The sequence below is a fragment of the Saccopteryx bilineata genome, chromosome 8 (genome assembly GCF_036850765.1).
Source record: "Saccopteryx bilineata isolate mSacBil1 chromosome 8, mSacBil1_pri_phased_curated, whole genome shotgun sequence".
NCBI lineage: Eukaryota > Metazoa > Chordata > Mammalia > Chiroptera > Emballonuridae > Saccopteryx > Saccopteryx bilineata.
In genome coordinates, this window is record NC_089497.1 from 63,894,094 (window position 1) to 63,906,178 (window position 12,085).

The 12,085-nt window shown below is 36.4% G+C and overlaps 1 protein-coding gene and 1 non-coding gene across 4 annotated transcripts in view; both read right to left on the reverse strand.

Moving 5' to 3' along the window:
* Positions 1–1,545: 1,545 nt before the first annotated feature.
* Positions 1,546–1,674, reverse strand: LOC136312378 (small nucleolar RNA SNORA31). Its single transcript, XR_010726970.1, has one exon. It is a non-coding gene; the product is annotated as a small nucleolar RNA SNORA31 (small nucleolar RNA).
* A 6,473-nt stretch (positions 1,675–8,147) lies between these two features.
* Positions 8,148–12,085, reverse strand: part of TP63 (tumor protein p63) — a 253,158-nt gene continuing 249,220 nt past the window's right edge. For all 3 annotated transcript variants that reach the window (XM_066241192.1, XM_066241189.1, XM_066241190.1), the window contains one exon: positions 8,148–11,238. In XM_066241192.1, coding sequence (XP_066097289.1) covers positions 10,942–11,238 — 297 coding nt within the window. In that variant the 3' untranslated portion in view covers positions 8,148–10,941. The remainder of the gene's footprint in view (positions 11,239–12,085) is intronic.

The window sequence follows — 12,085 nt, forward strand, 5'->3', positions numbered from 1 at the left end:
TTACCACCTCTGGTTTCCTCATCATGTATGCACCCAATTCATTCAACATGAGGAGGAGAGCATGGTATTACACAAGAGTCACACAGAAATAATTGGAGTAGAGTTCATAAGAACATAATCTCTCAGCCAAGAAACAGGGGAAGCTCCTCCTTAGGGAAGGAAAAAAGTGCATTACAGCCTGGGAGAGAGGCAGAAATTCAGCACTGCTGCCACCTTCACCAAGGGAGGTCAAAGTGTTATGGAGGCTGTGGTGATGAGCAAAGCCTGTGGTATTGTACCCAGGACAAGAAGTAATGAGGCTAAGGAGATGAAAGATGGAGGGGAGGAGGCAGCCAAGCAGCATCTCGTAAATAAGATTTTATATGAGGTAAGGAGAAAAGCAGTGTCTGAAAAGACAGAACTCCCATTGATTGCCAAATGCTGATTGAACACAAGCCAGCCATGGGACAATACAATGCCTTGCGCTGAGCCTTGGTGAGACTGCACTTTGACATGACTTCCTGTTCTGCATGTGACACTTGAAGGTATCACTGTTTTAAGGGTGGGGGTCAATCAGAATAAGGAGGCAGGAAACTACCTCCAGGACATGACTAGAAACTCCTGGCAAAGTGCAAATAACCCTGATGCCCTATCCACCATAGAGCCAATTACCACTCACCTGGAAACATCAAGTTTGAGTGGAGAATGGAATAGCATGTGAATGTCTTTGGTAGAGAGGAAGAGAAGGAAACAGGCAAGAAATTAATATTGCTGTGAGTCTGTGCCTCTTATAAGTCAACCGGTTATGGTGAAACACCTTAGGGTCCCTGAAAAAGAAAAAGATGTTGAGATACTGCTATCTCAAAAGTAGTAATAGAAGAAAACATACAAATGCATACCCACACATTTCCCAGCGGCCTTAAAATCATTTTTAACACGAGGTGCTACATTCCTTAAGGCTTCTCCTTCCTGAATGATGTCCACAAAGGAAATTTCCTAGAACATTTTTTTTACGATCTTTATGTTGTATATTTACAAATACCAGGATCTTTCCTAGTATACCAAACCTATTGGCACCTTGATGCCACTATAATTCCAGAATTCTTAAGAACTACCGTTCTGACCATAACCAACAGGCACTTGGCAAGAGGCCCAGTGGAATGACACAGCAGAATTTCTATTCATTTTACAGCCCAGAATCTGGCAAGGGGTTGATCTTTGTGTCCTTTCCCCTTTCACTCTCATTTAATTTCTGGCATTTCTGTATCTTAGGCATTATAAATACTTTCAAGAGCTTTCTTTAACTTTTACTCATTAATGGAGCTGAGTAGTATTAGGAAGGTATTGGTAAATTGGAGAAGAATTGGATACAGCTGACACAAACTTGGCTAAAAAATTGGTAGAGTAGAATGATTAACTTAGAGAACTTAGTACCTAGAGTTTAGGGATATAAAACTATTATGCCAAGTCATCATACTTCTCTTCTAGATAAACTGTAATATTCCCAAAATTATAGTGCAATTGTCAGATGAGTTAAAGTGCCACACAAAAAAATGTTTTTTCCGCAGATGTAGTCACTTATTTAATCCGGGTTGCCACAAAGACAAAGAGAAAGCACAGGGATTCTTTCTTTTGCGTCTTAGTGCAAACCAAAAGAACAACATTGAATTGTTCAAGGTTTGTCAGAAGATGCAGTAAAATTCTTACTTCACTATTGTTCCCTAAGCCAAGCTCTCTTTGTTAAAAATTTCTTTCCCTCTTTTGGCCCCTGTGTATCTAACTTTTACTCGAATTACAAAATGCTTTACCTTCAAAATCCTAGGCCTAAAATTCTGATCAGAATCACAAAAGAGAGAGTTACCTGCCGGTACTTGCCACCCACTTGGCACCTAGATTCAGGACTAGTGTGAGGAGTTACAAATCTCATAAATTTCAAGCACACACCCAACTTGGCTCTAAAAGCATCAGTTTAAACTGCCAGTTTGAACTACTCTTATCTGAGTATGCCATACATATTTGAATTTTGAGATTGTAATTTGCCTTAAAACTATAACCTCATATCTATTGATATATTGGCTTATGTCATCCTTTGGGTCTCTCCTAAAAATATTGTCATGACACTAATAAGTTAGGAGTTCACACCCCTCATTTTACAGATGCTAAAACGTGCAGGGGATTAAACATCTGGCCATAGTCACTGCACTCTTTACTGTCCAGTGTTCTTTCCACTCTGCCTCTTTGTATTTCCATGAAAATTTATACATCTGTATAACCATTTTTAGAATGAGTCTTAAGCACCAAGTGAAAACACAGTGTTGATCAAGTGAAAAATATAGTAGACACTAAGGTTTTTATGCGTGCAAAGAAGATGCTGGGAAATCTATACTAAAGACTGAAAGTATCCTATACTCTAGTTTACTTAGAGAACCGCAAACTATGATAGAGAAAGCATCATGGAAGAGGGAATGAACACCACTGCATGCCAGTTTGTAGGTGCCTTGACTCAGATCACATGGATCTTTCTTGGTTGGGAAGACTCTAGTGCGTACTCACCTGATCATGTACAACTCTTTATTCCATTACTATTTTTTGCTACCAGGAGTGATTTATAAGCCACTAAAATCCATTGGTTACCTTCCTAAATAATCCAAAAAGTATAGACAAAAGCAGAAATATGATCTCTGGATCTCAGGTGTCCTACCAAAATTTTAGATTATTCATGCATGTTTAATTGACATTGTCTTTCATGTTCTGTAACTATTGATGCTGGGTAAGTTATTCTAATAACTAACAGTGTAAAAGGAAAAAAAGTCATTACCCATTATCATCTGCATATAATTAATTCTTTATTTTAAATGTTTTATTTTTATTGATTTTAGAGAGAGAAAAAGGGAGAGGGAGGGAGAGAGAGAGAGAAAGAGACAGCAATTTTGATCTGTTCCTGTATGTGCTTTGACTGGTGGTCGAACTGGCAACCTCTGCACTTCAGGACAATGCTCCAACCATGTTATCCATCCAGGGCTAATTAATCCTTTAAAAATGTTGTATTAATTTTGTGAATGAAAGAGAATAAAAAGGTAGCAAAAAATTATCAGAAATTTTAATAAGAATTTAAGTATCGTAAACCCAGATTTTGTTTTTTTGTTTTCAGATGTACATATATACAGGCGAAATGAGAAATATCCTCTGAATGCAATTAACTTCTCATGGACTATCGTGTGATCTGACACATAGCCATCTTGTAGATATTTATTTCAAATATGTTCCAGTTTATTATTACTTCTGAATGTTTATCTTGCATTTGCATTATCAAAATGCAATAACTAAAAGTTTTGGTACATTTAATGGCTTATAATTTTGTTGAACAAATGATCAGCATATTCTTTGCTCCAAAGTTGAAAAATATTTTTATTTTTACATTAATAAGTGCCAATTCAATGCATTCAATTTCTACATAATCTTTTCTTCTTCTCCTTCTCCTTCTCCTTCTCCTTCTTCTTCTTCTGTATTTTTCTGAAGCTGGAAACGGGGAGAGACAGTCAGACAGGCTCCCGCATGCGCGGATCCAACCGGCACGCCCACCAGGGGCAACGCTCTGCCCACCAGGGGGCAATGCTCTGCCCCTCCGGGGTGTCGCTCAATGCTCTGCCCACCAGGGGGCAATGCTCTGCCCCTCCGGGGCGTCGCTCTGCCGCGACCAGAGCCACTCTAGCGCCTGGGGCAGAGGCCAAGGAGCCCTCCCCAGCGCCTGGGCCATCTTCGCTCCAATGGAGCCTCGCTGGGGAAGGGGAAGAGAGAGACAGAGAGGAAGGAGAGGGGGAGGGGTGGAGAAGCAGATGGGCACTTCTCCTGTGTGCCCTGGCCAGGAATCGAACCCGGGACCTCTGCACGCCTGGCCGATGCTCTACCACTGAGCCAACCGGCCAGGGCCTATTTTCTTTTTATTATCTTTGATCCATTTGTGCAACATTTGTCCACTTGTGAAGCAAATTGGGTAAATTTTGGTACAAAAGAATCAGTAAAGGCCTGACCTGTGGTGGCACAGTGGATAAAGCGTCGACCTGGAAATGCTGAGGTCGCCGGTTTGAAACCCTGGGCTTGCCTGGTCAAGGCACATGTGGGAGTTGATGCTTCTGGCTCCTCCCCCCTTCTCTCTCTCTGTCTCTCTCTCCTCTCTCTCTCTCTCTCTGTCTTTCTCTCTCCTCTCTAAAAATGAATAAATAAAAAAAAATTAAAAAAAAAGAATCAGTAAAGAATACTGTCACATGTTCTTACAGAAGAATACTGTCACAGGTTCTTGTCTCATAAATTTAAATGATGAAATTCTACTTGTTGAATGATTAAGTATTAAACGGAACCATATATCCTTTTTTATTTGACAGCTGTATTGCTCAACCATTGAGCCCTTTGGTGGAGAAAAGTCATGTAGACTATCATTGCAAGAAGACTCAGTCTGAGATTTTGGGCAATGCATTTCACCATCATTATCAGAGTCCAAAGTGGCACTGTCTACTTATATTCATCTTCAGATTTAACAATTTTGAAACACCTTTCTCTGTCAATTTTAATTTATTTGCCATTATCAATAGAAAATAAAAAAATCTGGATTTTTACCAAAAACCAAAATAAGAGTATAAAAATAAATGTCTCATGTTATTTTATATCTTCATGAAAGATGATGCAATATTTTTGGACCACATGGTAAGAAAACTGAATAATTTTAAAACTGAATAATTTTAAATAATTTAAATTCATCAGCCGTCTAAGATTCTTATTGTATTAGAATTCTAGGCCAATTTTCTAATAGAACTAAAATAAAAGCCATATATATAATTAAAAATGTTTTAGTTGGCACATAAAATATAAAAAGAACCAGTTAAAATGAATTTTCATATTTTATTTAATCTATGGTATTATCCCTTAACATGTAAGCAATGTAAGATGATCAATAAGCCATTTTACATTATTTTTATTTTAAATCTCTGAAATCTAATGTAAATTTTGCACTTATAGCACATTTCAATTTGGAATAGCTACATTTCAGGTGCAGAGTAGTCGCATTTAAATAGTGGCTACCATATTAGCACAGTGTTGGAAATTTCACTACTCTTCCTTTTTCTAAAACTCTAACTTTTGTTTTTGGCTCATTGAAATTGGTTGATAAATAAAGATAATTCCTAGAGGTAAGAAGAGAAAAATGTCTCAAAATATGGAAAAATAAAACCACTAATTTTCCATTCTGTATTTTAGATTTGTACAAAATGTCTGTTAGACCCTATGATAATTGCAAAAAAATTTTTTCTTTTTTTTAAGTAGTTTTGGAACTCTTAAAACAATAATAAGGGAACAAATAAGCTGATTAAATTATGGGCAAAGATCTTATCATACACCTCACTAAAAAAGATATACAGATGAAAAGTAAGTACATGAAAAGATGCTCCAAATATGTTATCAGGGAAATGAAAATTAAAATGAGATACTACTACATACTTATTAGAATTGCCAGAATCCAGAACACTGACAATATCAAGGGTGGCGAGGATGTGGAGCAACAGGACTTCTTATTCATTGCTGATGGTAATGCAAAATGGCACAGCCACTTTGGATGACAATTTGTCAGTTTCTTACAACACAAAACATATTCTTACCATACAATCCAGCAATCATTGTCCTGGATATTTACCCAAAAAGAAGTTAAAACAATATGCCCCCCAAAAAACTTGTGTACAGATATTTATTGCAACTTGATTCACAATTATCTGAATTTGAAAGCAACCAAGATGTCTTTCAGTGGGTGAACAGACAAATTAACTGGTACATCAAGACAATGGCATATTATTCAACACTAAAAAGCAATAAGCTATTAAGCTATGAAATAAAGTTAAATGAATACTACTAAGTGAAAGAAATCCATCTGAAAATATCACATACTGTATGATTCTAGATATAAGACACTCTGGAAAAGGCAAAACCAATGAACAGGTAAAGGATTGCCAGGGAGTGAAAGCAGTTGCCAGGAGTTTTGAGGAGGGTTGAATAGGTGGAGCACAGTGGGTTTGTTAGGCATTGAAACTGTTTTGTATGTTACTATAATGGTGGATACATGCTATGCTGGGATTCAGACTGTTTGCACCGGTTCGGCAGAACTGATACCTAATTTTCTGTTGAGTTTGACAAACTGGTTGTTAAAATGGCACTTGTAATCAGGGTTCTCTTTCAGGTGGGCACCTGGGCAGCTGCCCAATGTGGAAATCACAAATTTACATTTCTTACTCTTTTTTAATGTTCATCTGCGCAACAACATATTCTAAGCGCCTGTAGTAATGTTCATTCTGTCCATAGGTGAAAAAAATTGCAAGTGAGGTTGACAATCAAGAAGTAACATGGAAATAAATAACAGTTTTGTTTTTTGTCAGGTATTATCTAATATTTTTAATATTTTAAAACTCTTTCTTATAACATACCTAGTTTTGTGTATCTCTTTTATTCTTCTTATTTAAGTATTAAATGCATGAAATAATAAACTACTCTTTGGTATATCTTTTTTTATACTTAATACAGTCATTAGGGCAGAGAACTAATTGTTAAATTATTTGAATCCTACCACTGGATACATGTCATTATATATTTGTCCAAACTCAAAGAATGTACAACACCAAGAGTAAATTGTAATGTAAACTGTGGACTTTGTGTAATAATGATATGTCATTGTAGGTTTCTCAATTGTAACAAATGTACAGCTCTGTGGGGATGTTGATAATGAGTGAGGCTAGACATGTGTGGAGTCAGAGGCTTTATGGAAAATCTCTGTATTATCCTTTCAATTTTGGTATGAACCTAAAATTACTTTTTAAAAAGTCTTAAAAGTTTTTTCTTCTTTTCCAAATGAGAGGAGGGGAGATAGAGAGACAGACTTCTGTATTTACCCCAACCAGGGTCAATCTGGTGATCTCCATCTGGGGCCATGCTCACAACCAAGCTATTTTTAGCATCTGAGGCTGGGGTTCCATGGAGCCATCCTCAGCACCTGGGACCAACTTGCTTGAACTAATCAAGCCATGGTGACAGAAGGAGAAGAGACAGAGAAGGAGGAGGGGAAGATGTGGAGAAGCACATGGTCGCTTCTCCTGTGTGCCCTGACTGAGAATTGAACCTGGGACTTCCACATGCTGGGCAAATGCTCTACTACTGAGCCAACTGGCCATGCCAAGTCTTAAAGTGCTTTTTAAAAAGTATTTTTGCACTTCAAAAGACCTCTGAGAGAATAAAAGTCACAAAGTACCAGATCATACAAATGGTTAGAACTACTCTTTAAAAGAAATAAAAAACTATAGTTGAATCTAAAGTAACTTAAAAGTACATTGAGGACTATCCACTTTCATTGCTTTTTCTTTTTCTTTTTATGGCACCATTGTATCAACCATTTTATTTTTGAGGGAATCCATCATCTATAAATTAAGAAATAAGAAATGGAATATTTTGGCACCCCTAATTTAAGTTGAACCTGCCATGTCTATACAAAGGAATATATTCATATAGATATTTATAAATAGAAAAACAAACTGATATTTTAAAATAGGGCAACTTATACACAATTTCATTCCATAAAGTTATTTACAAATCTAAGGTATTAAATTGCTTTCATGCCATCTAATGATAATTTATAAAGAATGAGATTTTCATTTCTTTAATAAAATCATTAAACCATTTTGATAGTATTTTATTGACTGAATCAATGTATATAACTGAAAGGTGATATTTAACACTGAATTTATAGATCAACATGCCCAGAGCCCATTGTCTGCACTGTTGTTCCCACACAACAAGGGTAATCTGTATTCCAGTGCCAAAGTGATGAGCTGATCATCAGATCTTCACTGAGTACCTAATTAAGACATCAAACTATTTAATCTCTGTTTGAAAGCAGATTTATTCCAACCTCAGTCAAAGTACTAAATTTGTGAGAATCTCATATATCAAATGAATTATCTTTCTGGTCTTTTCTGCTTCACAGATTGGCTAAAATGAGGAAATAACGATTATATTGTTCTGAGATGAGAAGAATCAGTATTTGAACCTCTTTAATGGTTTTCAGAATATTTCTCTTCCTCAGTGATTAAAAATAAGGCCAAATGACAGACACACATACACACACACCAGCAACACCATTTCTCAATGCATTTTTGTTTATTTTTAAATTTTATTGCATGTCCTGGTAAACAAAGTGGCTTGTAGATTTGCCTCTGGCTCACCAAAAGCCCATAATACAAAATACCGAAAAGACAAGCAACTGAAGCTTAAAAAAAAGTGTTACATCTATAAGAAAGAATCTTTCAAAAACATTAATAAAGTATATAAAACATTTGACATTTGCTAAATTTTGTACAATTACAAAAACAATTAAAAAAAACATACCCTTAACATTCAACATCCCACATACTGTATTTTAGGAGGATATCAAGAAAACAAATATAAATGGATTTAATGAAGAAAGTTCTGTTCCCCATTTCTGTTTCTAATCACCTCCAAACAAAACCCTATCCATCCTTCAGCTAACTGCATTGAGCTGAGGCCACAAGAACTCCATTAAGTCCACTGCCACTTGTTTGCTCTTAATATTCTTTTACCCCATTGCCCTAGTTTCTCATACACTCAAAGAGCGTAAGTTTCCACCAGGATATGAGGCCAGTAGTTGCACCTAGGTTTGACTAATGCCAAACCCATGAGATATAGTACAGGAATTTCTGAGTCCTAGTGCCATCTGAATAGTGCTGAAATAGCTCAGAAGTCCTTAAGTTTATTCAAACATTCAGGATAGTTGAGGAAACCATTTGTCCTCCTAGCTTTGCCAAGACACAGCTTTCATTGTTCTCCTTAATAGGTTTTCAAAGCTGCCTGCTTGTCCCACAAGTTAACAGTGCTTATTACCATTTAAGCACAATGAAACTTTGAAATTGAGGACTTACTCTCTTTAAAACAAAAATACACATAATAAAAAACAACAATGTTCCCTTCCCCCCATCTTACAGTTATGAATTTTTTTCTTATTTAACCTCTTAGTTTTACTAACTGGTGTTTCCATGAAAATATAAAAACAACAATAATAAAATGTTTCAAATGTGGTTCTGAAAAACCTGCTATCCCCAAAGTAAAAAAAAATTGAAACACAAAATATGCAATTTCACATACAAAACATATATACACTTTTCAGATGAAACCCATGTTATATTTTAGAGCTACATTAGCCCTTTTGCACTTTAAAATAAAAACAAAAGCTTATGTGCAATGATAGCCCTTTACCAGAAAGCACATTTTTAGAGCTTATTAGCATCTATACAAAATATTTTTTTTATAGTTTGAAAAAAACATTTGCTTATAAAGTATGTTTCTGGAAAATTTAGGGGACTATGTCATGTTTTCCCAAACTTTGAAGACAACTCTTTGTTTATGTGGTTCAAGCAATAGCTCGCATGGAAGGGCTTATCCCTGAACTGTGAGGACATTTTTATGTCTATGCACAGTCAAGAAAAGAGATGGATGGTGAACTCGGTTCTCACAGTTACTTTCCAACAAAGTGGAGCTCCCATTGATCAAAAAAGAAAAATCATACAGTGATATAATTGATGCCATAGAGGAAAACTAATCTCATAATTTTATATTTTCCAAATCACTGCTCCTATATTAAACCTTGAAGAGATAGAAGATAAATAAGCCTCTACAGGCAGAATTTTATAGAATAGGAGGGTCTTTAAAAGACACATTTACCAAATAATTATCTGTTTCAAAAGGTCTTCCAATTATTTTAATTCATGGCTCATTGAGATCTCTTACTGTTTAGTGGAGATTCAATATTTCCATATAATTATCTGCCTTTCCTAGATAGTCTTTGTAAACATTTTACTATAAGAACTAGGTAGATGGCATTCATCCCAATCAACTCAACCTTAACTCTACTGAGAATAGTAGTCAGTATAGTAGTCAATTTAAGTTTTTAATGCTTCCATAATGGCCACGAATGTTTTCCCAATAAATATTAAGAGATCGGGTGCCTGGTATTAAAGTTGAGGGGATTGTTGATATATCCAGATAGATGATACCAGATGGTTTTGAATTGGCTGCCATGGACCTCTTAAGAATTTTAGCCATGATCTTTATTTTCCATTCCCAACCAAAAGCAAGAGAGAATATTTCTTTCCTCTAATGTGTGATAATGCGAGTATAAACTTTTTCTTGTAATTGGATTAAATAACCCCAAAGTGAATCACTATCACTGGTAGGGATGTTAGTAATATAAAATGCAACAACATAGAGAATTGTGTACGTGTGTATTTAGTCTCACCCACATAAGAGGTAATGGTAAATAAAACTAGGTATATCCAAAGGTTTGATGTGGCATTTGTTTAGCATTGAAAACACTGAAGGGACCTACACATAATTGTCACTCACAGGTACCAGAAGCTGTAAATAGGTATTACCACAGATGTTATCCCTTGAGAAAAGGGGTATAGATAAGCCATTCAAAACAAGTTAAAAAAAAAAAGTCGATAAGTGCAACTCAATTTTCTTTCCTTTAAATTACATTTTAAACAATACTAAATGCCCCCCCACTCAAAATATATACTGTATATTATATATTTAAATATATAATCTTAGACTATAAGAGTGAGAATGCTTTACAAAAGTCAATGAGAGAACTCTGCAGCTTAAGAAGACACTCACTGCTCTTTTGCTCACCTCTGCCTATCCATGAGAACTTTAGTCTTGCAAGCAACAGATGTGAAGGCTTAAAGCCAGAATCAGCATCAGACACTAGATTGGACATTAGGTGAATGTAGCCTCTTATTTCTTCTTCCCTTTAGTAACCAGACTGAGAAGAAGAAGGAGATAGGGAGAATGCTTTGAAGGTCAAGCAGTAGTGCCTTGTAGGGGTGGGCATATGGAAAGAAGCTCATACAGTGCTGCTCACTCCCCCTCCTCTTTGATACGCTGTTGCTTGTTGCGACGAGCATCCATGTCAAAGTTGAAGTCATTCCACTCATCGCGTGGTGGGAAGGAGATGGTCTGGCGGAGGGTGAAGCGTACAGCATCAATAACACGCTCACCCCGGGTCTCACTGGAGCCTACACTGACTGTAGAGGTACCACTCGGGGTTCGCAGGAGGTGGGGAGGGGAGGAGAAATCATGTAGCTGCCGGTGGTCCAGGATGCCTTTCCAGATTGCATGTCGGAATTGCTCAGGGATTTTTAGACTTGCCAAATCCTGTGCAATGAGAAAGGGAATTTGGGAGAATTAGGACCAAGAGACAAGTGACTTTTATGCTGTAACATTTTGTCATTCCCTAGTGTTCTGATTTAATTGACCTGAATTTACTGATCCCTAAATTGGAAAATAAAGTAGCTCACCAACAACCTTTGGCACTACCTGTAACTAAGCACAAAGATACAGCCTTGAGGTGCAATCATGTGTGTGGATAACACATCACTCATTCTTTAGTGGCCTCAATTCCTTTATTAGTAAAATGGGGAAAATAGATCAGAGGGCAAAAATTTTAAAACAAAATCATAAGACAAAGGTACATTCTGACTTTAAAATCTACATGGTGCTAGTCACTAGAAGAAAGGTATTAATGGAATGTCACCACCACCCAAATGAACAGATGAGAAGAAAAGATTACTATAGGTTATTAAACATTTTCTTTGAGCTAGCAATTGAACTAATTATTTTATATTCATGGTCTCATTTAACAGTCATATTAGTGGTAGATATTATGCCTATCTTTATATAGGAAAGCTGAAGGTCAGAGAGGTTGACAAGTCTGAAATTGTACAATTAAACGAATGAATTGGGGATTCAGGATAGCCTCTGAGCCTAAAACTGCCCTAAAGGTCAAAAGGTCTTTTAGTGCTTGGATAAATTAGGGTATCCAAATGCAGAGTTTGTGCCTATGTTTTATGGTTGGTGGTAGAAGGCATTACAAATATGGTTGGTCTTAACTAATGGTGGTGGCATCTCTTAGATTTGTCTTCATTAGCTTGTTTCAGTGATGGCTCATTTTATTTTATTTTATTTTTTATGAAACAGCATGGTAGGTGGAAAGAATACTGTG